General features: G+C 46.3%; 1 protein-coding gene across 1 annotated transcript; it reads right to left on the bottom strand.

Moving 5' to 3' along the window:
• Positions 1-5063: 5063 nt before the first annotated feature.
• On the bottom strand, positions 5064-12862 carry LOC144141717 (ras-related and estrogen-regulated growth inhibitor-like protein). The gene is made up of 3 exons (XM_077673229.1): positions 12746-12862; positions 7476-7609; positions 5064-6854 (listed from the first exon to the last, which is right to left on the bottom strand). Exons 1-3 carry the CDS (start codon positions 12837-12839, stop codon positions 6420-6422), a joined length of 663 nt encoding a protein of 220 aa, XP_077529355.1. The 5' UTR covers positions 12840-12862; the 3' UTR covers positions 5064-6419.
• Between the last annotated feature and the right edge of the window lie 14213 nt (positions 12863-27075).

The following is a 27075-nucleotide window of genomic DNA, read 5'->3' on the forward strand; positions in this document are numbered from 1 at the left end:
TGGCGTACACGCAGGTTATAACGTCACTGAAGGCGCACAGTAGATTTCACAATTGTTTTACAGCGTGCAATAGTGCAATGTGACCAACGGTGCTTTTCAAATAATACTTTTAAATGCGGTACCATTGCGTTTTGATGTTTCATGCTGAATTTAAAGCTCCTGGAAGCACTCATGAACGTGCACATAATAATGGCTTCGCAAGATGCACTTTTATTGAGCACACGTCCGTGTACAGCAAAGCCTCTTTAGAATACGGTGAAACACACCAACTCCTTTTGAGTTCAACCGTACAAGTGTCGAAAAAAAGAAACAGCTGAGCAAGTGCAATGGACATAAATGCCGTTTTTTTGTTTATTACCTGCCGGCTTTCAATAAGCTGTGTTGACTACGCTTGTGCTTCTGTGCGGCCATATCATTTCTGTCCTTGTGTTTTCATTCCGTCGGAATTTAGTTTTGGTGACTGGGCGCAGACATGGAATCGGGAAATACGCAACCGCCTCCATATCAGCCAGTTTTCTAACATACCTTGCTGGTAGAACTGCGGGGGCTATAAAACAAGACAGGATGAGAAGAAAAGACACACTTCACGTAAAGACTACGCTATGTGTGTGTCCTTTCCAGTCCGTCTTGTGTTATACGAAGGGCAGTCTACAGGGGCACTGACACAAAAATTTTGCATCTTGTTTTTTTTGTTGCGATAAGTAGCTAGTGACCTACTTATAACCTGTAGAAACTTCATTTGCTTCAGCGTGCGACGGTGGTTTTATTAGAGGCATTTTCAATGCAGCCAGTCGCAGTTTCGGTTTCAGCGGGTGCCGCGAAACGATGGATTTTGTGTGAACAAAGCTGACCACGTGACCGTCGGAGGGATATCACGGAGCAGAGCTGCCGTAGCAGTAGCACTGTCGAATCCGCATCGCCGGAAGTTTCTGCGAATGCCTCCACGTACTGATCTCGTGAGCCGCTTAATTAAAAAGCGACCGTGGGCGTGACGCAGGCGCTGCGAGTGCAAATGCTACCGCGGCTAAAGAAGGACGCGCGACGCTCGAGGTAGTGGGTGGCAAGACGCGCGCTGGGAGCAGCCGGGCGGTCTGCCTACAGATCCGCCTACAGATGTGTTCGGCTTAGCACTGCGGCGGATATTCCAGTGCCGCTCTCGTAAGCGGTGCAGATGACAATTTTTAATGCAACCCGCCATCTCATCACTAACTCCTTCCTCATATAAGCTGCCATGGTTGGGACTTGGCAGCGGTAACAAGCTATCACTCGAGCAACCTGCGCCGGCCTGGGCCACTTCGCGGCCGTGGCGGCCGCCTGCACAGCGACCGTGCGGCTCGCTTGGGCTTTTCGTGTCTCCGGCGCGTTTTCGCATCCAATGTAAATAAAAAGTAATAGAAACAGAGTGCCTGGAATCGCTGTAGAACTTAGGTCACGGCCAGCTGCCCGATGAGCCGACGAAATCACGGCGCCTCCGCCGCCAACGATCGGGTCGTTCGTTCTCGAGAGCAGAAGCTCCGCCCTCCGGTCCTGCGATTGGAGCGGCGAGCCGGGTGAGCCGGCGAAAAGCGCCGGCAGTGCGGAAGCGGCAAACGCAACCTCGTGACGTGTTTTGATGTTGTTTATTTACACAATATCCACAGGATGTCGATTGCACGTGGTCCTCTGCTGGCTGCTCGTTTGCGTTTCGCACACTTTAAAATTGATTTTAAATATGTTCCAGACTGTATTCTCCGCTGATATTTTGCAGATGATGTATATGTGTTCACACCAATCTATCTCCGAAGTTATCTCGCCTTCAAAATGTTGTGTCGGTACCCCTTAACAAATGATGCTAACCAACTAAATTCTAGCGTACCGTATTCCGCCAGAGATATAGATGCAATTTTAACCAAGAAAAAAATGTCAGCAATACTGTTGTGTGCCACTGCTTGTCATTAAGAACGGCATCAACATCCTAATCTTTGAGAAAGAAAATCAAATAATAGCAGAGAGTACAGTCGCGTTCAGTTTGAACGTGATTGCTCGAGTGGTCAAGGAGCAAGCAGCAGAGCCTTGTTACGAATTTCATCATGATTGTATCCTGCAAGAGACTACGAGAGAACGTTTGACTTTGAGGGGACTTTCACTCGTTCAGCTTTAACTCGCATGCTGTTTGGATTTTTGATTGCAGCGTCTTTGGCTTCGACCATTCGCCTTTTTATTTCGACGCAGAAAGCTTCGCGTTAAAATATAATCGTCGTTAGACAGAGGGGTGCGCCGTTCTAAATGGCGCATTGGGATGGACGTTTGATTCACAACGCCAGATACGCAGGTTCGATTCCTACCATGGCAAGTGGTTCATTTTCTCCTGTGTCAGCATTATCTTCTGCCCTCCCAGTGTGGAGAGTTGGCTATCCCGCATTGTGTTTTTGGCGTGACTTGACCATCAGTGATACATAAAAAGCTTCGCTTAAAAACCTTCAAACTTGAAGCTGCACTGACGTAATGTGGGGAGGAGTGATGTGCTATGGGCCGGCATTTAAAGCATAGTTTTGAGTGTGTTAACCGGACGCTACCATTTAGTTTAGCATTCAAGATGTAACGGAACTAGTCCCCAGAACAATAACAGTTCAATGCTACTCGGCGATTAATTATTTACTTTATTTATTTATGCAAAAGTACCCCTAAAGGCCTTCACCAGGAGGGTATAACATAGTTTAGCAACAAGGTCGAGAACTGGGCCAGTTGGTATACATTCATTCTGAGGGAGCAGCGCAAACTAGACAGGACAAAGGGTAGGACACAACACGAGCGCTTAAACTAAACCTAAACATAGTTTAGGTTTAGTTTATGATTGTTTAGGTGAGCGGCAGCCACTCGCACAAACAAGGTTCTGTGACGTCTTAGAGCATCGCGCGAAAGTGGCAGGGGAGTGACCACTGCTTGATATGTTTTATTTATTATCTCGGTTATTTTTTGGACGTTTTCGATAAAGTGGTATCATTGTTATTGGGAAAAGACAGTGTTTTTGATGACACAAACTTTTATTTTGCCCTATGGCGCCTTTAATAAACAAGCATGGTGTTGCTGGTTTTATTCCGGGCGCATTTCACACTTTTGTGCCCTGTCCGTCAAACTAACGTAGCTCATCTAGGGGCTATCGTCAAAAGATAAGATGAGATCAGATAAGCTAACTACTTCTTCTTGTACAGTACAAAATACAATACAAAGTGGGCCGAAGAAAAAAGCTTCTCTTTGCAGCTTGAGCACACCTTCCGCCCTGCATAAGACTACAGTAGTGACGTAGGACGCGGAAACGGAACGAATACATTAATTCAACATTTTGAGACAACAGAAATGGTAACAGAAACACTGGACATCACTATAAAAAGGAAGCAGCTATAGAAAAAGAAAAACTTATGGGAAACAAAACTTGTATACCGACAGACCGGCAACCGTAAGTTCATTTAAATCTTCAGTAATGAATAAATTCGATTACAACAAAGCCCCAAAAACGTACATCAGCTTCATTAACATTATTTTTTAGATTTTAGCTATAGAAACATTATTTTCTTTCAATGTGTTTAAAAGTCATGGTAAGGTGTACAAACGAGATTGGTAACAATGATTGGTGCGACAGAGAGGCAGTGGCAACAGGGCACGATGGCGTACACAGTAAGCTGGTTCATATACGCTGGTTCTAAATAATATTCGCATTAAGAAAGCGTCCGTGTCAAACGTTTTTTCCAGTCCCTTAGTAAGCAAGGCTGACTCACAAGCACCCAGGGTGAAACCCCCAACGCGGTCAGTGACCTGAGGGCAAAGAACGACCTTCGCTGCTGGCTGCCGTCGGTCCCTCATTTGCATCAAGGTGAAGGTTGTCTCCGTAACGGGCGTCCGCGTTCTTTCCGTAAAGAGCTGGCGGCGCTTAGTCCTACGGATTTTATGAATGAACGGTGGGGGAATAAGTCACGCCAATAATAACCCTGTTTACAATTCCTGTCTTTACTGCAATCAAGCTGCCAGTTTTGCTTACCAGTACGGAAGATAATGCGACACAGGAAAACTATTGTCTAGTTACAAAAGCGGCAGGGAAGCTATCCAAACAAAACTACTTCCGGCTTGTACCTTGCCGTGTTGTGTCACCATGCAAAAGTTCCAGTGAACTGCCGCACCAACTTTGGCGAAGCGGTTCTCAACTTAATTTTTTTTATTTCACTAAACCTCTGTTCAGCCGTCATTCAGTTGAGTGTCGTGAAGTGCAGCGCTTTCTCTCAGCTGCATACTGCCAAGTAGTTATATGTGTAGTCAAGTTATCCACTTTTAAGCACGTGCCTTACAATATGGCAGGGTTATCTGCGGTGCTGGATTTATTTTAAAGGATCTCCACAATGCTGTCATAAATGTTATGTGCATATCAATACAGGCTTTATCACTGCTAAGGGGTTTTTGCCTCTGTGTGGGCGCCGCTCATTTCCAATCATAACGTCTCGCTTACCTTTTAACCAGATCTGGCAGTGCGCGCTTGAGATTTCGAAGGCTTAGGGAAAATTGGGATGATTTTGAGCAATCTCCATTTTTTCTTTTCATTTAATTCCTTGCAAATATCTTCTTACTTTTTGGTTTACAAGTAAACAGGGTTTTAATGGTAGTTACATAACCGAGTATACAGTCTCTCGCCTGTCATCGCTAATTTGGTAACGCAATGGAACCTTTACTTAATCGTTCGTGTTTAACTTTCTGAAGCGACAAGCCTGGTTTCTTTCTAAGGTAGCGTCTTGTTATATTTTAATTTCTTATTACTCGGAGAAACAACCCTTCCTATTTTCGTCTGTGTGTGTTTCGACGTTAGTTTTGAACCACGGGTAAGTTTCAGCAGTCCGTGAAGAACCTCAAAAATATTTAACTTTCCTTCTTTTTACCACCTCAGTTCAAGCTTCAAGAGCTTTGTTTGTTTAGTTTCGCCGCATGCTGTGTTCTCTGTACTAACCGATCGTATTTTCCCCAGGAGAGCACGTTCAACAACTCCCCACTTTGCGCGCCAAATAAACAAACGGACACATCACACATACTAAGATTCGGAGGACATTTTATTTCGGATGCGTCAAACATACTTACTGTATAACGAGAACGACATCCATAGGAACATTGAGCATCAAAATAAGCGCCGTGTACAATTCTTAAAAATCATGCGAAGTCTTTTTTCAGTGAGGCTTCCAATGTTTACCTATCAACAAGTAAGTTCAATATGTGTGTCATCGTCTATTAGCATAAACTAAAGCCAACAAATAATTTAAATTTTTATAATAGAAATATTCATTCATTGCTGGCTTCATCAATATTCTATTCGCCTCCAATCAAAACCTGGTTATCTAGCTGCCCTTTGCAGTAACAACTTACCTCGAAGCCAGTTTAGTACGATTTGGCACAAGAGTTAAAAAAAAGTTATTTTACGGCATTTGATATCACAGTTTAGCAGTAATGCGTGAGCACTGCAATCCTTGGCAAAAGGGAAGGTATGTATAGCAAAATACGACAAGGTATCTATCGCAACACATATTGCTGTGCAAGTGGCGATCCGCGTCAGTCATAAAACTTGTCTTTTAACACTGGACAGGACACCGACTAGAAGTAGGTCTCGGTATATGTGTGGAACAAAATTGTAAAGTGTGCTTGGTCTCATTTCTTGAGTATTGTTTGAGACAAAGTCCGATAGAGACTTAAGAGGCAGCCGCAATCACTCAGAAAACTGAGTAAAGTGGTCACGATATGACGTGATGGCTATTTACATGATACTGGTATAAAGTGTAATTTACATATGAAACAATGAAAATGAGTGTTATCGCTGCTGGTGGTTCTGTTGGTTTACAGTGTCAATAAAAGATGTATGGACAAAAGGAAGAAGAATGCTGTTGTCCACACTGGCAACATCACTCCTGTTGGTAGCCGTCGGGCTATACGAGCGTGATACACTGGCTGACTGGCATAAACCCTGACGAAGATGAGCTGATTGATTGATTGTGGGGTTTAACGCGCCGACGCAACGCAGGCGATGAGGCGCGCCGTAGTGGAGGGCTCCGGATTAATTTTGACCACCTGGGGATCTTTATCGTGCGCCGAAATCTCGTACACACGGGCGTTTTTGCTTTTCGCCTCCATCAGAAAAGCGTCCGCCGCGGCCGGGAATCGAACCCGCGACCTCGTGCTCAGCAGCGCAACGCCTTAGCCACTGAGCCACCGGGGCGGGTACGAAGATGAGCTGCAACGAAACATTTGGCATAATAATGATACCTGGCACAGAGTGAGTCCAGTTCGGCAAGCCAATGTTCTTACGGCACAAGAACACACGGGGAGCCAAAGACAGAGACCTCAAGTGCCTCCTTTTTGTTGAGTGCAATCGCGTTCTATGTACACAGTTCGAGTCCCAAACTTTCGCCATCCTACAAAGACAAGGAGGGCCTCTTCTTGTGTCGCTTGGCATTCTTGCCAAAGACGGCTCCGAGCATATTCGAGAGAGTGACAACAGAGAGCTGCCGCCTGACGGGCGTCAGAGATCGGAGGATCTTGGTGGCTAGGACCTCTCGAAGGATGCTCTGAAAGGCCATGCGGACTCCAGCATAGCTGTCGGCCGCCGACACTTCGTAGAACTGGCACTGGACGCTCACGGACAGCTGGCGACCATCATCGACGTTCACTTGGCGCACATTTGCCAGGTCCCGTTTGTTTGCCACCAGGATTGTGGGCAGGCAAGGGGACATCTGCTGAGTCTTCTGCAGGCAACTGCGCGCCTCCTCGAAGCTCCAGCGGTCCTCGATGCTGTAAACGACCACCAGTGCATCGGCCCAGCCTATCCGATCCTCTGGAAACTTGTTTTCCTGGAAGTACAACAACGCCCAGTCGTCAGAAGGGTGGCACCTTTAAGCACTGCTTCTTACAATATGCCCAGAAGTGGTAAATGTAAGGACACAATAGAAGCGTTTCGAAAACAGCACAGTTTTTCAATAATAGTTGGTGGTGCGGCGTCCACAAGGTAATACTTCAGAATATCAGTTTATTTTGTTATGTTGTGTAAATAGCTAGCAAAACGTTCCACCTTAATCAGACATTCACTACAATTATAAAAACACCCTGCGAACATGAAGTTCATTCAACCATTACATCTGGCATAACTACTCGCATTGAAAGACAAATAAAAAGTAAGACTAAAAGCTGTTGCATTTCACCAAGCCAAAAAGTTTCTATCTTTCTATCTAAGTTTCTATCACATTTCTATCCCGTTTTCATCGCACCAGTAGCGATAGTCCTTATCCAAGATATGTATCCATCAACACATTCGCACTGGAAGAAGGACAATTAGAGCTCTGCATCATATCCGTATCGGTATTCATTTCGCCTTTCCCACAGATTTTGTAATATATGTTCCCAACAACTTTTGTGCCCTAGTGCATCGAACTGCTTAAACGACATCGGCAGTAACATGACCGAAGCCTACCAACCTGTTTTCTCGACGTGTCCAGGATCTCCAAGTCGCACGGCCTGTCGTCCACGAGAACCGTGTGTCTGTAGACCAGGTCCTTCAGGGAGCAGTATTCGCTGATGAAGCGCCGCGTCAAAAACCTTACAGTGACAGCTGCAGCGAGACAAGAAGGCACAAAAATGTCAATGCTATTGATTGACCTGCATCATGGTTCCTCCTAGCAACTTTTCACTGATTTGACTCGTTAGACAAGTTTTGTTTTGTTACCAAATGAGAGCGGTATCCTCGCCTTGAGCCTGCTCTCTTCCCGTGTAAATAAACCTTTTATTTAAGGTAGAGTCATAGCAAAAGGAAGCATTTTAGGATAGAAGATGTGAAAAACATTGTGGCGTCCAAATATTTCAACGGACGTCACCGCGCGATGCTATTTTCATGGTGTTGTGAATGTAAGAAAGGGACATTGCTGTAAGGCTTTCAAACGTTCCCAAGGGTTTATACTGCTGCAAACGAGAGCTCAACCCAATATTGTTGGGACAAAATCTGCAATAGGCGTAACTTATTTGTTAGAAATATGAAAACGAATCAGCCGGGACAACCTGCTTTCACAGCTAATGTCACAAGGAAGCAGGAGACTGGGCCGAAAAGAACGAAAAAGGCAGCAAAGGTAAAAGATCGGGCGGAGCCTTCACGCACGCCAACCCAAGCTCGAAAAGTGAAGGCATACAAACAACCAGTTGAGCAGCTTCGGGATATTTTCAGGTATTAGGCTGGTTTCATGATCTTTCACAATGCGGAGCGCATTCCTAGGCGCAAACAGAGATGGCTGTATAAACTGTACCGCAACGCTTCGCTCAGGCGGCCTTGTATGCGTATTGGGGGAAGCGCTGTTACTTGAATTCGTTTGTAAGCCATCGTTGCAACGGTACCAACGGGATACTGTAACGAGCCCTGAGTTATGGGAGAAGCAAGGAATAAATATCCGCTAACCGCATCGACACCACACTACCCGTAACTTAATGATTTGTGTGACGTGATTTGAAAAGTGCCCGTCACTAGAAATTACGAAGAACAATGCGTCCTTCGGGGCATAGAAAGCTTTGCCCTCTATGTGGGAACCATACAGGTGGCTGCAAGTATTCTTGCTTCCCAGCCCCGTTTCCCGAATGAACTGGTCATTTGCAACACCTTTATGGGAAGACGACGGGCCTGATTCTTAAAATATTTCAACAGGCACGGTGAGAAGTTTACCCGCGAAGTTTAATTCCGAGTAAGAATGTCTTCTAGTACATGACCTGCCCTCGTCGCTCCAGCCCAGGGCCGCTGCGAGAGCAATACGGTCGGGCTCTCCGCGCACGTGGCGCAGTCAAGGCCAGGCCAGTAAGCCATCCGGTACATCAAAGGCGACCGGCATCATCGCTCGCCCTCTGGCCAGCCCGCGTTTGTAGAGATCTCGTGCGGTGGGGTGGGGAGCATTATCCACTCAAAGGTGGCCGCCACTGCTTGGGTATCGCCTCTCCCGCCATCAGTCACTCCTTTAACTCAGGTGGGAGCGGCCGCCGGAGAAGACAGCGTGGGTTTTCTCTTCGTGACGGTTTTTAATGGAAGTATTCTCTTCAAGGCTACCGCCCACGTCTTGAAACTTTGCGTATTTTTTTTTGTAATCGGCCATAATTGTGTCTATGATGCATGGTGAACCTGTCGGTGTATGGTTACCGCTACACAGAGCACTTGAGGGGTGAAAAAAAAACAGCGCAAGGACCTTTACCCAGTGAGGGTCTGCGGCTGCAGTTAAGCGTTGAAACCAACTGAAGCGTTCTTGCATCGCTGACTGTCTGCCCTTCAAAAATGTACTGAGGTTATTTTGGCCTCACTTAGCAAGGCACCTGATGACGTGCCCTCGGCCTGTCAAGGAATGCTTCTGGCGTCTTTTCTATGAGGCCTCAGTTGCAAAAGAAATGGCAGAAATTTACGAAGACCTTTTTCGTATGATTAAGCTGTGACTTCACTGTCGGTTCGAAAGGTGTAGGCTTGAAGGTTGGCAAAACTCACTGAGTGACCCAAAACAAGACACCTGAGACTGTGTTATCAGCTTCCGCAGATAATAGTTGCTAAAACTTATTACTCAGAGCGAAAACATGTATTGCAATTTTTATGTGGCATTGCATTGTGAAAAAACATTTCTGAGCATCTACAAGCCTCCCATGTGCCGCAAAAGCACAAATAAATAAACACCCGGAAAAATGTCAGGCACCAATATCATCCCAACGGACATGCCGGAACAGGTAGGTGATGTTCTGGCACAAACTGTAGCAGTTCGTGAAGGCCACTTTTCATAGAGAAGGTTTGTCTTCTCATCGCCATTAGCGTAACACTTTCAGCAACCGCTTTGACGAGCTACTATATAGTGCTCCTCGCACGCCCCTCTCAAGGGTTCTTTACTTTGTCAGCGCTTATTGTGGCTTTCTTTTCAGTGCAAGTTCGGCGAATACCCCGTGGCAGGTCTGTTATCAGCACACCGTCTGTCGCGAATGTTGAGTAATGCCTTTCCCCTAAGCGGCCCAGATGTTCCGGAGCTGTGTAATTTTTCGAAGTTTGTGCATGAAACTAGGAAGGTTTCGCCAACGGAACTGGTTACGCCTTCACAAAGGCGCACTGGTAATGACCACTCCTAATATCGGTTGCCTGGGTAACATCATGTGGTCGCGTGGTTAGGGGTCTTTGCTTCCTCCGAACGTCGGAGAAAGTTTCTGCAGCTTGGGAAGGATTCCAACAAAGCCACGGGACCACAGAATTTTGTCACTTTCACATTCTGAAGTGCAATATGTTTCTTTATCCCTGGAGGTAGTATTGAAGAATTCTGAGTCGCTTCCTGTGACAATGATGTTGTTAATTTTCGTCAATGAGATTGTGTGTTCTAACATTGGGAAAAACTGTGCCCCAGAAGAAGACACTAAAACTTTATATATTACATAAGGCTTTTCTATGAACGCAGAGAGGTTATACGAGATGCAAAACGAACAAACCTACAAATGGCTGTAACTTTTTAACCTTCCAGGTTTTGTGTCGGCAGTGTCCTGGATTTCCGTTGCCAGATCCAAATGTACCGGCATCGACTCCCCGTCTTTGTTATTCTGCTTCTGTAGAGCTCTCTCCTACACCAACGCACTTCAACATGGCCGTCGTTATATGGAGTCAGTTTCGCAAATCACGTGCCACCGGCAAATAAGCGTCCTTCCGAGAAGTAACCCTAAGCGTTAAGTGAAAGCCTGAACTCGTTATCGGTTCCAAATTGACCGAGGCTCCCGCTATTCTCCTTGTACGTCAGATGAGGCGTGAGGAACTGGTCCGGCGTCATCGTTTATAAAACCGCTTGACGTGACGCACCCGCCTTAGGGGGGAAACCCTCCGGGGTTTTCTCTCTCTTCCTAAGGTAGAGAAATACAGAATAAAGAGACCGAATTTTTAACGAGAACACTCCTTCCCCCACCGAATTTCGAGGTTTTTAATTTGACCTTAACCAGCGCGCTACTCTTACATAGGACTATCTTATTGCTGTCCTATTGAATCAATCTTGGGTGCAGAGGTATCGTACGTTCTTAAAAATTAGGTGTTTCGGAATTTACGTCCATGGGCACGGGAAGCTACCGTAATATGCTAGTACTTTTTTAAGCCGTCATGAACATGTCGCATGCGATTGCTACTGAGTAACCATATTAGAACTCAAACAGGCAGAAACATGGGTACATCCCATCTTCCTTTGCCCACAATGCGGAACATGGGCTTGAAACACCGACACTGTAGAAGTTAACTTCAACTTCGCAAACTCCATTTTAACTGTACAAACGTCACTATTAAGAATTCAATATAGGGAATACAAAGCTCTCAAACCCGACGTAGGAAACTTAACGTATAAAACAGAATAACTGGCGTAACGTTTTATTTGTCCTAGCTGCCTTGAAGGGCTTTCTTTTTGCGGTGAGGGGCACTGACCTTGCCTGCGTCTTGAACACAAGCGCGCGAAACTTGACAGAGGTTATTCAATTTCCGCACACAATGCCTCGCCGTCGCAACGGGGAGCCGCCTGATCGCTAAATTGGTAAATGCGCAATAGCGGAGACTTTCGCTTGGCCGGCAAACATCGACAAGCTTGCGGTTGGGAGGTGACAGAGAAGGCATTGCGAAGAGCAGCAACCGAGGAAATAGGGCACGCCAATGAACACTGGTAAGCCAACCCCCCTAACTCTCTTTACCCACGGCCTCGCTTTCACGTTGTTGGGGAAAGGCAGGGAGGATGAGAAGGACAATCTTCAAGCCGTGTGCTGTGAAGGCCGGGGAAGGAGTACATTAAAGTGATGTCTCAGAGATGCAAGCAACCTTCACACGTTCGCCCAGGCACCAAAGCCCTGCTTCGCGAACCGGCACATTGTTAGAGACCGGCGGGACCACCAATTACTGTGCATTTTTCTCCCCTGCCCCCGACGGCGAGAGAGGAGTCTTCCGTCTTGAGAACGGAGGTGTGCCACAGAGAGACGCACAAGAAAAGCGCAGAACTGCAAACCAAAACATAGCCGCACTGTCGTGTTCGCAGGGTGGCGTCTGGCATCTTTCAAGGCTCTTCCGGCGTTAAAAGGAACGGCCCCCTGACCGCCGGGAAGGGAACTCGCACGCGCCGTGCCACGCACCGTCTGCTGGACAGCTGGCAAAATACATGGCAGACGACAGCTGCGATTCGGTGGGCTTTTACCTCGACGAGAAGTAAAAAGATCGTGGAACAACGGGGATATAGAGCTGCACTAATTTCTTTGTGCCATACTCTTCAGGTTCCTGTGTGACGAAGAGTGTTAAGGACGCAGCCAAAGCCTGTTTTGAATTGGTTAATTGGGCCCTTTTGAGGGATGCGAGCAGGAACACTGGAACAACGACGGTGAGTCTACTACGGGAAGCAGCATAGAGACAGCAAATGAACAAATTAAAACCAAAGCAATGCCATAGCAGTTAAGACGCCACATTGAAAGTTCGCCGCCTTTATCTCTTTTTAATTTGTTTCATGTCTAACCGAAAATAAGATATGCGTGGAAATATTTCGCGACGGGCATTTTACTGTAGACTAAACCCTTGTTCACTAAAGCGAATCGACTGTGTAAGCTGTCTGAGACCCTAGCGCAATCGTCTTCCGGTGTTCTGAATTTGTCGGCTATTGCTAATACAAGAGCTGCGCAACGGAAGAAAGAGAGGGTGGAGAGAGTGAAGAGCAATGCGCGAGAGAGTGAGAATGCGCACTTGACTGACCTGATTTGCCGACACTCCGGCTTCCCATGACCATGAGGCGGATGGGTGAGAGTCCGCTGCTCTTGCGGTTCATGGCCACAGCTGCGAGAGGCATCAGCGACGATATTTTCTCTTCTGGCAGATCCACGACGTCGGAAAGCGCACAAGTCCCGCTCGGCTGAGGAGTCAGTGCCACAATCCTGGGACAAGCACCAGAGCGCACGCCTGTCGCGACCGGCACGCGGTTAACAGGGCGCGGATCAACGCGGAAAGGGAGCAAGAACCTGCTGCTGCCCGCACGGAAGATGCGCTCTCAGTGAACTCTCCACGAGGGGCAGCTCCCGTTTTATGGCTGGGCACTTCGTCACGTGACCCGCCGTCGCGGCCAATCGGAGCGCACGCTCGCCCCACGGGCACTTCCGAATGAGCGCTTGGCGGACCTCGGGTTTTCTCCCCCGGTTACGACGAACGCTCCCTTTTATGCTCACGCCGGAGTTGGAACCCGGGGCGCCCCGCTGTTCGCAGATGGCGCTTGTTCTGGTAGTTTATTGAAGGTGGCCCCTACGCGTGACATTCGGTCGTTGCTGCACGCGCGTTCTGCGGGCATTCGTAACCCCGAGCAGCCCGCGAAGTCGTCACGTGTCGTTTTTCACGTATCTCGCTGCTTCGGTCCATGAGCATTTCGCGGGTTTGGAACGGCCTTGGTTGTTGTATTGCGCTTTAGTTACGGTTTTGGAAACGGAATTGTTGCCGGCGCCTTTTTTTATTGCACGCATGTTCCTGTGAACAATTGAGTATTGCCGCCATTGACAAGGCAGCGGTGACCAGCGGGGGACGCTTTACACAATCATAACAGAGCACGTGTGCACATGCCCACGTGAAGGGTGTGCCCGGGAAAGGAACAGTGGGAATACACGATAAAAATGGGAAATAGTACTCATCCTGATTTCGAGTTTGCGTTACCTTCTGCTGCTGCTGCTTAGGCCTGGTTCAGACTGTTGTCGCAACTGTCTTAATACCTGTAACGAATGACGTCATTTCACGTCTCAGCCAACCGAACTGCGTGACACGCCGTTTTTTTTACGTCCATAGCTCACGATATGGCTGTTACGTCGGTAGTATGAACATACCCTCACGCATTTGTAAAGAATGCGAGTGAAAATAATCCCCTCCATTTATCTTGCAAAATGGTCGAATGCAACAAATTCATTTTCGACTCATTGTTCTGCCACTTATTACAGCGGGAAGAAGAAGCAAAGAAGACAGAAATTTGCAAAGAATGGAGAGCATATCGCGAGCTTTCGAAGTCACCCTCACTACCTTTCGCTGTCGCGTGCCAAATTTAAATTATTACTTGCACCGCTCTAATCTGGCCCTGTCGCCGTTATGCGCCTTTTGCAAAGAACCAGAAAGAATCGACCATTTCTTCTTCTCCTGGCGACGGTTCTCCTCGATAAGACGAAGATACTTAGAAAGTACATGCACCCGGTTAAACCTCCCACTGTCTATTACAGTTATTTTGCCATTCGGGGGGAAGGAGCTTGGATTCTGCCACGGAGATATTTGCAGTACGTTGCACTCATTCATCCTGGAGTCAGGCCATCTGCCGTGCTAGATCATTAAGCCCTACTGGATTCCCTTGTCAAGAATATGCGCGCTCAGCTCACTGCTTCGTCTGTACCACTTTCTTGTGTTTCTTACTTCCAGTTTTCATTAAATGGTGTTCGTTTTTACCTTTGTTTTCTTTCTTTCTCTAATCTCCTTACTTTTATTTCTCTAGTCATCTACTGCTAACCCATCTTAATATTTAAATATTTTTCTTTCCCTTCAAAAATAACCTAATTTCTTTCGGTAAGGCGCCCATTTCCTCGCTAATACCCCTGAGTGGGTACGCGCCATTTCACTGGAACCACTACCACAACCATATCTCTTCATCTCTCCCGGTGCCACGTGTTGATGACGCCATCTTGATATGGAATCGAGGAAGCCGGAAAGACCGGATAGTGCAAAATGAGTCTTACGCAGCGAGTCTGCACCTGAATGATGAAGGACGCCATAGTGGAGGGCTGAGGATTTATTATAGCCGCATGTGGAGTCTTCAGCATAAGCAGGAATGTCTACATCTGGTGTCTTTGTTTTTGATTTTCTCAGGCGTCTCCCGTACTATAATATTTGCGCTAAACAAACTAGGGCCTAGAAAGGCGTCACGACCCGCGAATATAAAAGCTGGTTTAGTATTTCTATTAGATGCGATAATAATGGCATCTAATAGAAATACTAAACCAGGTACTTCTAAGCGGTACAACTATACCGGATTAATAAGAGCGATTAACTACGTTTCGCCATGTGAATGCATTTCTTACCTCTAATTTAATTTTCTCACTTTCTACAACTGCTCTGTCTCCCCTGTTTCTTCTGCCGTATCGGTCCCCATTCTATGTTACGGTGCCTAACGTATTGTCGGCTCTTCAAATTGCATGCCCATTGCAACTACACTGCTTTCTAAACCTCCCTATGAGCAGGTAACTACATACATGTAACACTGCTGGAAGGGGGGATGCTCGATATTGAGAAAAGATGTTACATATTGTCATGCGCTGAAGCATATTGTTGAATACAACCACGGCGATGTGCGTAACCGTCTAGCCAAGGCAAACAATAGCTAGTGATAACATAATTTGGAAGGGTGCTTTTCTTTGTCTTCGGAGGCAGGTCTGTGCGTTAATGCAGTGATTTGTCTCTTGGTCATAATCACCCTCGCATTAGCAGAGTCGTAAGTGCTTACACAAGAGAAGGCTTTGTTAACTGTACACAAAGGCAGCACTTATGCATCAACAAGACGTCCAATTATTTACGCTTATGCTACGTTGTGCCACTCCATCGAATGACACCTCACCTACGCTATGACGAATGGTGAGTAGAAAATTCTTACGGACCAAAGCTTAGGGCAAGAGTTCCTTCCATGGCTTGTCCACAGATAACATGCACCTAATAAATATAGGTAGAAGTAGTAAGTACACACTAAGTGATGGTTTGGCTGCACAAATATAAACAGAGCTCAGTCCATCGTATGATGAGCGAATTAATTAAATGTTACAAACAATAGAAAGGAAAGTCCACCAGCATGCGTAGTTTCTCACACCTATGGGTATACACCGGAATGCCTGCCGGTGTGGCTGCGTGGGAGATGGGGAAAACATACAGGCAGGAAAGGAAGAAGGAAAAGTGAGAGAATACATACATACATACATACATACATACATACATACATACATACATACATACATACATACATACATACATACATACATACATACATACATACATACATACATACATACATAAGGATGGGTGTCAGACATAAGGATCCCTAGAGAAGGCAATCGTTGCAGGGGGCGGCAGAAAGTTAGATGGGCAGATGAGATCAAGAAGTTTGCGGGGATAAATTGGTCACAGTTGGTACAGGACCGAGGTAGTTGGAGAATAATGGGAGAGGCCTTTGCCCTGCAGTGGGCGTAGATAGTCTGATGATGATGATGATGATGATGATTACATACATACCGGACAATAAGCATGAAAAAGGCGACATTCCGGTTCGCTACTGGGGGGAAAAGCGGAGGACCGCAAGGAGTGCAGAGGCGTTCAGGTAAGAACACAAGGCCTAATGAGCTCTGTGCGTGTGTATTTAGTTTTTGCACTTTGAATGGTATGCAGAGTTTTTTCCCTTCTCTCATGTTGTGTCCTTCCGCAATTTAATTACAGTGAGACTTGATCAGCAGTTGATTGCAGAGGGTTTTTTATCAGTTTCTGTTCATCTTCGACTCTACCTCATCACGTCGCCATTGCTGTATGTCCGTCCTCAGGTTCTGTGTGCACGCGCTATCGGGCACAGCTCTGGAAAATGTTTATGCCAGTTCTTAAGTTTTGGAAGGTTCTGGAGGTCAACGGGAAATATCTTAGTCTGCAGTGGTCCCTCACAGCCTATTGTTGTTGTTGATAATGATGATGAAGTTTTGGCGATTCAAATCAGACGTCTCTGCTTTGGAAGCAGGAGTACTAATCACTCTGCCACGAGTCAACTCTTTAATTTATACATTGAGTACTACTTGTAACAAGTAGCTGAAGGATGAGGAGGTGTACAAAACAAAGGTAACAAGTGAGAAGGAAAAACTCCGACAGGAGAGGAAACCAGTGGCGTTTACAGGACGAGCCACGAGTTTATGAAATCCGGCACAATATTGCGTACCTATAAGCCCCGTGAAGCTATCTTGCGAAAGGAAGTAGCTTTATTTTCCCTATGTTACTTCGCATGCATATCCTTCTCAAATACCCTCCACAGGAAATGGAGCTTTATCCCCTTAAACGAATTGTTCGACGCTTTCTCCCCCGCCTAATGTAATAAAATTGAATAATAGTGGGACCCGCCGCGGTGGCTTAGTGGCTAAGGCGTTCTGCTGCTGAGCATGAGGACACTGGCTCGATTCCCGGCCGCTGCGGCCGCTTTTCTGATGGAAGCGAAAAGCAAAAACGCCCGTGTGTTCAAGATTTCGGCGCATGTTAAAGATCGTCAGGTGGCGTAAATTAACCCGGAGCCCTCCTTTACAGCGCGCCTTATTGCCTGTGAAGCGTCGTCGCGTTAAAACGGTACAATGAATAAATCAACTAATCACACTGGGGGTGAACGCTTAATCTTGTAACTGTTGATTCCAGAACGCCAAAAAGGTTACTGGTCAAGAGAGAGAGAATGAAGTAATGTTGCATTGCATCAGTGTGATTGAGAGAAGAGAATGAATATATTGCTCAAGACGGCAACAAGGAACCATGGCTGAACCTCAATTATCATCATTAATAGCTTACTCAGGTCCACTGCAGGGCGAAGGCCTCATCATTGACTTCCAACAGCTCCTGTCCTGCGCCACTCTGTTGGCCACCCAATTTCCGTGTCTCATCCCTCCGTGGTGTTATTGCCCTTCCCCTTCTTCTAGACTCATCTTTTGGTATACGGTCCCAAAATGTTACTACAGAACATACGAGGTGGAAGGGGTTAGGGTAAAAAGAAAGAGAAATATAGAACTAGATAACATACCGAAACGTGGTGTACAGAAATAGAAAAACAAAACGTGAAGATATAAACATGAACCTAACCACACGAAATCAGGGAATCTGCTTCATGGAGGTGGAAGCGTGGGAATGAATAATGTGCCCGCACTCACTTGGCTTTATCTTTTATTTTTCTGTCTCGCTTTCTCGATCTAACACGGCTGTATTCTTTTTGAGCTCCCTCTTTATTTGGAGCTCCCTGCCGAGCTCTAAAATGCCCCTATTCTGTCAAATTTTGGCTTTACTCTGTCCTACACTTGCTTTGCACTCGGTTTTATGCCGGTACGTGGTATGGCAGGCATCTCGATGGCGTGAGGCGGCGAGCAGACGTCAGAATCCATTATCTTTGTGGAATAGGACGGCAGCGGCATGAAGACGTCTCAAGCGTGGCCAGATTGGTAGAAAGTCAGCTCTCTCAACATGGCGTCACCTCTCTTGGCGCGTGTTCCCTCGTTCTCTGTTTCTCTCTTGCGCTGTGTCCTCGGATCGACGGCGCAAATTATTGCGGCGGGGGCCATCTATTCCTGACACAATAATAAGCTGCCTGGTTGCTCTGTAGCCTCAACAAATTCGTTGTTTTTAATTGCGCCAGTAACGCGCTTGTGAAAATGAAAGCGTCCATATTTTTTACTAGCTTGTTATCAACGGCATTGCTGTTGCCGTCGCTTTGTTTTTGTAATTTTTTGTAGCCTAAATTTGTCGTTGCGCCAATATTTTTAATGTTTTTTCTAGGGTAAAGTTTCAAATGAAAAATGGGCTTAACGTGCCTAAATTACTCGTGGGGTGTGCAGTGTGCCACAGTGTAGAGGCTGATTATTTTTATTATGAGTTACGCCATAGGCGAAATTTTCTGTGCAGTGGATCTTGTTTCCTAGAAAACAGTAAAAACAATTCCTCAGCCGTGTATGGCCCAGAGCCATATTAACCACTGCACCACCCTGGCGTGAGCGCTGTTTTTTTATCGGTTTGCTCAGGCGCAGTTGCCTGCCATCAATGCATACCTTGCCTACCGGTCGGTTAGGGCCATAAGAAAAATAAGCTATGCTACGCCTGCAAAGAGCGCAAAATTATAATCATTACAAATTACAACTCTTTAGCTGTATTGTTATACTCCGACTCCAAAATGACTGATAGTAGAATCCGGTACCATTTTACTGCAAACATTACACCCTCAATTGTTTACTTGTAATGTTTGACGGCATATTTGGACGTTCGTTCCGGGAAGACTGAACCGCTTGGAGAACCGGAAAATTGACCCCAGATTAGCCTTTTTGTTTTCTGTTTAGTAACAGGAAAGTACTTAACCTTATAGCGTCGCGAGGCATCTGGCTTAGCCTTGTCCTTCTGGACGGGTAACAGTGGTTCTGTAACCTTATTGCTCTAGGCCTGTTGGCTAAGGCCGCCCTCTGCAAACCTTCGATCTTTCGTCCCCAGAATTCCAACTGAGCAAGCCTCCCTTTGTAAGGCAAGCTCTCTAGTTACGCAAGTAAACCAACACCTTTCTTGACGTCCCGTGATTTTCCGTACCAAGGATTATATAAAAGGCAAGGTTTTATAATGACATGCCTCGCCGTTTGTGGCTGCCCGTGTTGACGGCAAGCCCCTGCACGCACAGAGAAACGCTGTTTTCGAGTCGATTTGCAGTAGAATTTGCTTAGGAGCTGCTGTGTGCTCGAAATTTTTCGTTGCGATGTAGCATCCTGTCGTGTATTCACGTGTGGCTGAAAGCTCGCAAAAGCTTGGTGCCTCTTACCAGACGGCACCCGCTCCTGTGGTCCGATATTGCATATTATATCACAGCAATGCACTGTTCATTTGCTAGCAACTCCAGCAGCTATATTTGCGAAGTATCTTTCGGCGAATTCGGGCAGATTTTTTGTGAGACTTTTGGAAACCGATTGCTGCTCGTTAAGAATATCCGGTTTAAAAAACATTTCTTTCATAACAATGGGTTTGCTTACACATTGGGCAAACAACTATATGAATATATTGCGTACGCAGGCGTCTCTTTTTCCGAACAACATTGGCAACACGCTAAAGCGGCCGCCTTATTGGAAACAAAATTCAAACTTTAAGTGGACCATGAATTTGTTCGAATTGAGCGGAATACGAATTAGTGGGCGGGCGCTAGAATGAATGGACATAGCACCACACTACTCGGGCAGAACACAAAGAGGCGACCTCTGGACTCGTTATTGTGAATTAGGCGCTACTACACGTTTTTGCAAGCTTGTGAGACGCTTGGGGCAGGAGCACTGAAGCCGGCTACACGGCACCCGCTGCGGCCGCAAAATAAGCTGTCACAGTTTAGTAAATGTCTGGAAAATTTGGCGAGGAGCGGTGGAAACCAGGGGATCTCAGTTCGAATTAAGGGGTCTGGATACCGACGCTTTTGAGTTATCGGGAGTCTTCCCTCATTGAAATATCCAGGGCTGTGTCGGGACCAGTGCGTCAGTTCGAATTAACCGAGTTCTTCGTATCAACGAGCTTTTACTCCCTCCCTCTTTCTCTCTGTATATATATATATATATATATATATATATATATATATATATAGAAATAATACTTTGGAGAAGGTATTGGAGAATACTTTGAAGGTATTGGAGAATACTGGAGAATAATACTTTGGAGAAGGAGAAGGTATCTCAGACCTCTGCCAAGTCTCCTTGTCGAAACGTTGGCAGAGGTCTGAGGCCGCTACCTTCAAAGCATTATTTCTATCTGGTGACCATTTTCAAAGCCCTCTCGTTCCCTATATATATATATATATATATATATATATATATATATATATATATATATATATATATATATATATATATATATATATATATATATATATATATATATATATATATATATATATATTATATATTTTGTAGAACAGAGACGTACGGGACGAGGGATTCCGTAAGGACACATATCTAAGTTGCAGTCCTTATTGCCAGTGCTGTATGGCGCTTTAACAGTGTTTTATAGTGCCGAATGAGGTATGATTGCCTTTTTTTTATTTTACGCAGGAATAAATAATTGAAAATTCAAGTCGAGAAAAAATGCGCCGTTTTTTCCGGAAGCGGGAATCGAACCCACAACCTCCGCATAACGCGTGCGGTGCTCTACCATTGAGCTAGTTCCGCGGCGACTCCCCTCTCGACTATACAGCGGGGTTTTGTATTTACGACTGCTCAGAGCCCTGTCAACTAGCGCCGCCCCTCGACCACCGCGGGAAGACGTAGAACGTCTTTTTCCCAGCGGCCGCACGTAAGACGTGGTCGGAAGTCGGGGATAGCCAAAGGCATTTCAGACTGCTGAAACCAGAACCCTCGTAATGCATTTTGTAGAACAGAGACGTACGGGACGAGGGCAACGTTCCTAAGAACAAGCACTTCTCGCGTGGTTTATATATGACTGGGCACTGCCCAGATTTATGTCGATACGTATTTACGTAGACGGGTGTCGGGTTAAAACGGCGAGTATATGACGCGTGATGGGGGCACGAAAAATTCAAAGATACAACACATATATTGGAATCGGCGTGAAGCGAAGTTATCCTAGTGGTGCGCTTGTCAGTTCCACCTTAAAAGTCCATCCCAAGTCCACTTCTTTCTCTAAATTTAAACTACAGAACACTTCCAATCCTACGTTGCTCCGTAATACCAGATGCTCATGCTCAGCTATAGCCGTTAGTCCTATCATTTTTTCATGGCTAGTTGAGCCCACCTAAATTTCCATTCGGGGTGCCTAGTAAATCAATAAATTTATGCGCCATAAGTCACCACCGTTAATTATCATTGGTTGTACACCTTTCCTTCTACCATCTGTTTAATCGGAGATTGTCCTAACCAAGAGGCTAATCCCAAGCACACTGTCAGGGTGGGCCTCCATATTCACCTCCATAAATGAAACTCGAAATAATTTTAAGGACCTAAAAGACGCTGGGTCTCGAAGCTTGAAGTAGCGTTTATCAACTAATTAATTGGTTACCATCGCTTTTCTTGCTGCAGGACTGGCTTCAGAGTAGTACGTGGTGTCCGTCTAAGTCCAGATTTATCCACGTTCTCGGCTATCCTTAGCCCCCGCAGGACATCCTGGTTATGTTGTAACGGTGCACAAGAGTTCGTGCGTGCTGTTTTTTGCATGCATTCCATTTCTTCTTCCTCCCCGTGTAAGTGGGTGACGACTTAAAAGGCAAAAAAGGTAATCCAACACTTGTACAGGCGTAAACACGAGCCAGTATTCGCTGTGAAAGGCGTGGGCAGCTGCAGGTTGTGGGCGTGTTTACCTGCACACAGAAATAACCACACTCGCACCCCCAGCTGAGTTCGCCACGCGGCGACTTCAGAGCAGTTCTGAGTTCTTGTCCTGCTTTCGCGCAGGCGAAGGCGTCCGCGCGCCTGTGGGCAATGCATACACACAGGTGAAAGTGCGCGGCGGAAAAAGCGGGTGCACTGTGGCCTCTTGAATGGAATCGTTAGCTGCCCTTTTGTGTTCGTCAAGACTTCCCAGGTTAAGACGCCGGAAGAGGTGCGGGTAACTTCTTCGAGGCAACTCCTGCGACACGTGTCCCTACTTTTGGTCGACGCTAAGGGGCATGCCGGCCACGGCTCGGCCCGGGGTCTGCTGAAGAAGCGTCTTGGGAAAATCCCCACGAAGGACGGGAAGTGTTGAAGGCACTGTGGTGGCTTTTGTGGGTTTCTTCCGGGAATGGTGGGTGGTGGTGGAAACGGGTGAAATGAGGACACGGTGGTTGCAAGCATGTTCCAGTTTATCTTGTAGTTTCAAGTGGATGTAAACTCTTTATGGTCTCTGGTTATTTGCCTACCGACCCCAATTGACAATAAGTAGGTGTTTTTATGCACACACGATATCTGCTTTGGGATAGTTGAAACACTGCGGAATTCTTTCAATAGCACACTCAACACAGCTTGTCTTTTTTACTAGGAGTTGTTTGTGACATGCAGTGACAAACGTGGATGAGGGCAAACTATGAAGATTTTTGTCAAACCCAGTCAAAAACTGTGTATTGCAGACTTGGATGTTTCCTGGGAGACAGCTTCAGCAGTCTGGAACGTATTCAACAGCAAAGCGAAATTAATGTTTTTACTTCTTCAGTCCGGTCTTCGTTGAGGCATGTTTTGTTTGTGACGTTTGGTGTTAGTGTATATTGAATTCTGATGTTTTTCTGGCCATCTCTTGTACAGGAATGTTTTGAATTTTTTCTTACGGGAGCGCAAGGTGGTTCTGATTGGACGGTTTAACGCACCGACGCAGCGCAGGCGATGAGGCGCGCCGTAGTGGAGGGCTCCGGATTAATTTTGACCACCTGGGGATCTTTAACGTGCGCCGAAATCTCGTACACACAGGCGTTTTTGCTTTTCGCCTCCATCAGAAAAGCGGCCGCCGCGGCCGGGAATCGAACCCGCCACCTTGTGCTCAGCAGAGCGCAAGGTGGTAATGTTTTTTCTCTACAAGACGTGCAGCGGCTTGATTTTCCCGTGGAGGCCTCCACAAGAAAGTCGCAGCCTGTTGTTTGGGAAGGGCAAGTTCCGTCAAGCTTGCATCCTTTTTATTTCCAACACCTTTCTATCACCTTCATTACCAAAACCTAAAATTCAGTAGAATACTTTGAACGAGTACGATCAAAGAACTTGTGAAAATTGTTTCAGTACAAATTCAAATGAAAGTTTAGTTTAAGTACGCTGTGGTGATCGTTTGTTTTGGAAATTTACGGAATAAATGTGCGGCGAGGTGTCAGTTTTTTGGCAATCTTCTCCTCGCTGATTCTAGCACCTCACCTGTGGACCCACAAAATTGTAAGTTTACGTTTAGCGGATTGCGATCTTGTACATCTTCCACGAGCAAATTGGGCCCGCTGTGAATAAAAAACATTACACGGTGGCAGGGCCTAAACAAACTAAAATTGGAAGTAACAACCTTAAGGGGGTGCAATAGTGATCCTTCTCACTGCAGTATCGTCGTACCGCATACCACCCATTGAAGCGTGATTGTGCCGTTCTGGGGATGTTTCAAATTAAATATTTAGAAGGTATGAATACGTGCCAAGATTAACGAATCTCGAATTAAGGGACTCTGATTTCTTCATTCATCAGAATGCGGGCCTCCGCCATCCCCTTCAGTGGCTGTTCCCCGCAAAACTGTTCTTAGAGTGGTCGGAGGGACTTGTCAAGCGGGCACGTAAAATATTTGAAGCAAGTCACGTGCCAGGGTCACAAAGTCAATTGCCACTGATATGCTGAACCACAGAAGAGTCAACTCGGACTGGGCCAAAAGAGACTGTTTGGGAAAATCCGGTAATTTTCACTGTACGATGCGTCTTGGTGCATCATAGACATGCATGTCCTCAGGCTCCCTTATCTATGTATTGATTAGGCTTAAAAGACGTTAAAACAAACACCCTGAGCTTGGGCTCAAACTTGCTCTTTTTAACTCGGCGTTCTCACCTCCGCGACTGGGTACAAATGCCGAACTGTATTCATCGTCAACGAGCAGCAGCATTGTACCAGCTGTTCATCAGACTTGAGAGAGGGGGGGGGGTTACTGCCCTCACATTACACCATCATGCACTAACAAACCTTCATCTCTCATTTTACTTTTCACCAGCTCCGACGCACTGGCACAAAAGACAGTCGTAAAAACTGTAACCAAGTTTTTTAACTCGCCCTCCCGGATTCCTTGGTAAAGCATCGATACCGAAACTTGGGAGCAAGCCCCTGCGCAATAAGCCAATTCTAGCCCAGCCCCACGCCCCGCTACGCGAGAGCCTTGCAAGGATCGATTTGACTCCGGGCAGAGTTCACCCACCCTCTTGCACGACTCCGCGCGCGTTGACCCCATTAGGGACGTTCCCTTCACACAGAGCTTTCGAAAAAGCGAGCGCTACCAACGGGCGCGATAACGAAACGTTACCCTTTTGACCCCGGGGTGCAGAAGCCGCAGTGTGACCCTTTAAAAGGGGCTCTTCGGGGAACACCGATTCTTTGGCACGCCGTGTTCCCACGCTGGTACGGGAACGGCGTTTTGGGCAACCGAACCCCTTTTTGCGGTCCGTGTCGCCAAAGGTCGTTCACTCCCAGGAAAATTTCTCATTCAAGGACCGCCAAGAACGAAGGCTTGACAAACTCCCGAAGGTTGAATAAATGCGGCAGTACCGTTTTTTTCAACATAAACGCTTTTGTTGGTAGGAATTGCCAAACTCTTCATGAGAAACTTAAAAACGGCATATAGAAAAACTGAAGACTCTCAGCATGCGGTTTTTAAGCCTCCCAACAGAAACCTTAGGCCTACAGGAAAATAAGAGCGGCGCTTGAGGGTGAGCAAAGAAAAACGACTCGATGGCGGGCGAGTGCCTACGTTTTCAAGGCTACAGTATTACCGAAGCAATGTCGTCACCTGCCCGTTTAATTTATTCAAAGCAGGTATCTGGCGTGGTGCCCTGTATGAAAGTAAGCCCAAAAACTATTCACTCTTCTCGAGGACTCTTTTAACAGCGGAGATGTTGTACAGGATGGAAGTTCGCCGTAGCTGGAAAAACACGCCAAGAAAATACGGAGCGCTCGTAAGCGCATGCCTCGCGGCGACCGACCAGCATTCCCGGCACGCGTAGTGGCTTTAGCAAAAAAAAAAAAAAAAAAACCTGCAAACCACGACGAGCGAGAAATTGCCGCGTGATCATGAGCGCATGCCTCTTGGTGACTGTCGAGTCCCTGGCCAGCGCAATGGCTTTAGCAAAAAAAAATGCTCCAAAGGTGTCGTCAAGCGCTACGGCACATGCAATGCTTTGCATGAGGAACCCGACGATATGGATGCAAATGACGATGACTGCTACTAGCACAGTGCAAAGAAACGACAGAACATGTTAATAAACAATGTTAAACATGTAGAAATGCGTTGCGATGTGTCGTTCGGTGCTCACTTGTAAAGAAATCCTGCATCTTCGCTATGGTTCAAGCCTTGCGCGGCATAGTGCAGACTTCGGTGGTTGAGCTGTTCGAAGTCTACAATGCTAAGGAAAACCTCTCATCCATCACTCACAGCAAAAAAAGCGACGACCTCGTTAGTGCATATGAGGACGATTACTAGCAGCGCAAGTATGCAAATAAACAGTGATACTGAAAATTTACTATGTGTCGGTAATTTACTGTGTGTCGGCAGTTTAAGTAATTCGTCAGGGAATAGGTGATGCCTAGTGCGAATAACACGAACACATCACAATTGCAGAGGGATTACGGGGGGATAAAAGGGGATGTATGAGAACGGAAGGAAGTATGTGAAGGAAATAGATAAGAAATTTGGGGGTAGGATATACGTAACCATTTTGCTCGGCTGAAAGAAACCGAGGGGTATTTGTAACATCTATTGCATCGGCATGCAGTGGAGTGGCATCTATTTTCATCTTCCGGCGGACATCTAGTTAATGATGATTATTATGCCCATAAAAACCACAGAAAAAAAACGAAGGTGAGGTCAACTATTAAAGAGGTGGTGACAACCATTAAATAATCAAGCCTAGTCTGCTACCAAGGCACATCCATTGGAACTCCGGATAAACAAACTTCCTCAAGAAATTTTCAGTTTTAGGAAGGACAGAGATGGCTGCGCTTTCTCCAACGACAGGGTGATAATCCTTGCTCACTTCTTGTCTTCTCACATCTGTGTTCTTGTCCCTCAATGTTACACCTATCATCTTCGGTTCGTTGCACGCTGAGTCGTCCTCAGTTATAGTTCAAGTTACATTCTTTTTACGGGCGAAGCTCCTTATCGGCTGGGGCTATTGGCGTCTTCTCTAGTCGTCGTCTTAACCATCGTTCGTCTCAGTCACGGTACTAAAACACCCGTAAAATCGCTTAAAAACACCGGGACACTGGTTTACTCCGCTCGCGGGAGCGCTTCATATTGTGTACTAAAAAAATGGCTGCGTACCTGCTCCTTTCATGCAAATGTCGACAAAAGACGATAATCGACTGGCGCCCCTGCCAAGTTAATATCTCCCTTGTCTTTCCCGCCCACCTGTCATGCTCTTCCTCTTCCGTCTTGTTCCGCCTAAGATAACATGCTAAAGGTTTTCTCAAGTCAATTTAAATTTACCGTGTTCCAATGCTCCTTGTGGGCTGCTTCGATGCCAGCGCTGCCATACGGCGGACACGCACGTGAATCTAGGCGCCCTACTACAACTATTATAGAACCACGTTGCCCTACTTCACGAGCGTTTCAAGCGGAACGTTGATCGTATC

The sequence above is a fragment of the Haemaphysalis longicornis genome, unplaced genomic scaffold (assembly GCF_048455015.1).
Source record: "Haemaphysalis longicornis isolate Haplotype H1 unplaced genomic scaffold, Haemaphysalis longicornis Haplotype H1 scaffold_6, whole genome shotgun sequence".
Lineage (NCBI taxonomy): Eukaryota > Metazoa > Arthropoda > Arachnida > Ixodida > Ixodidae > Haemaphysalis > Haemaphysalis longicornis.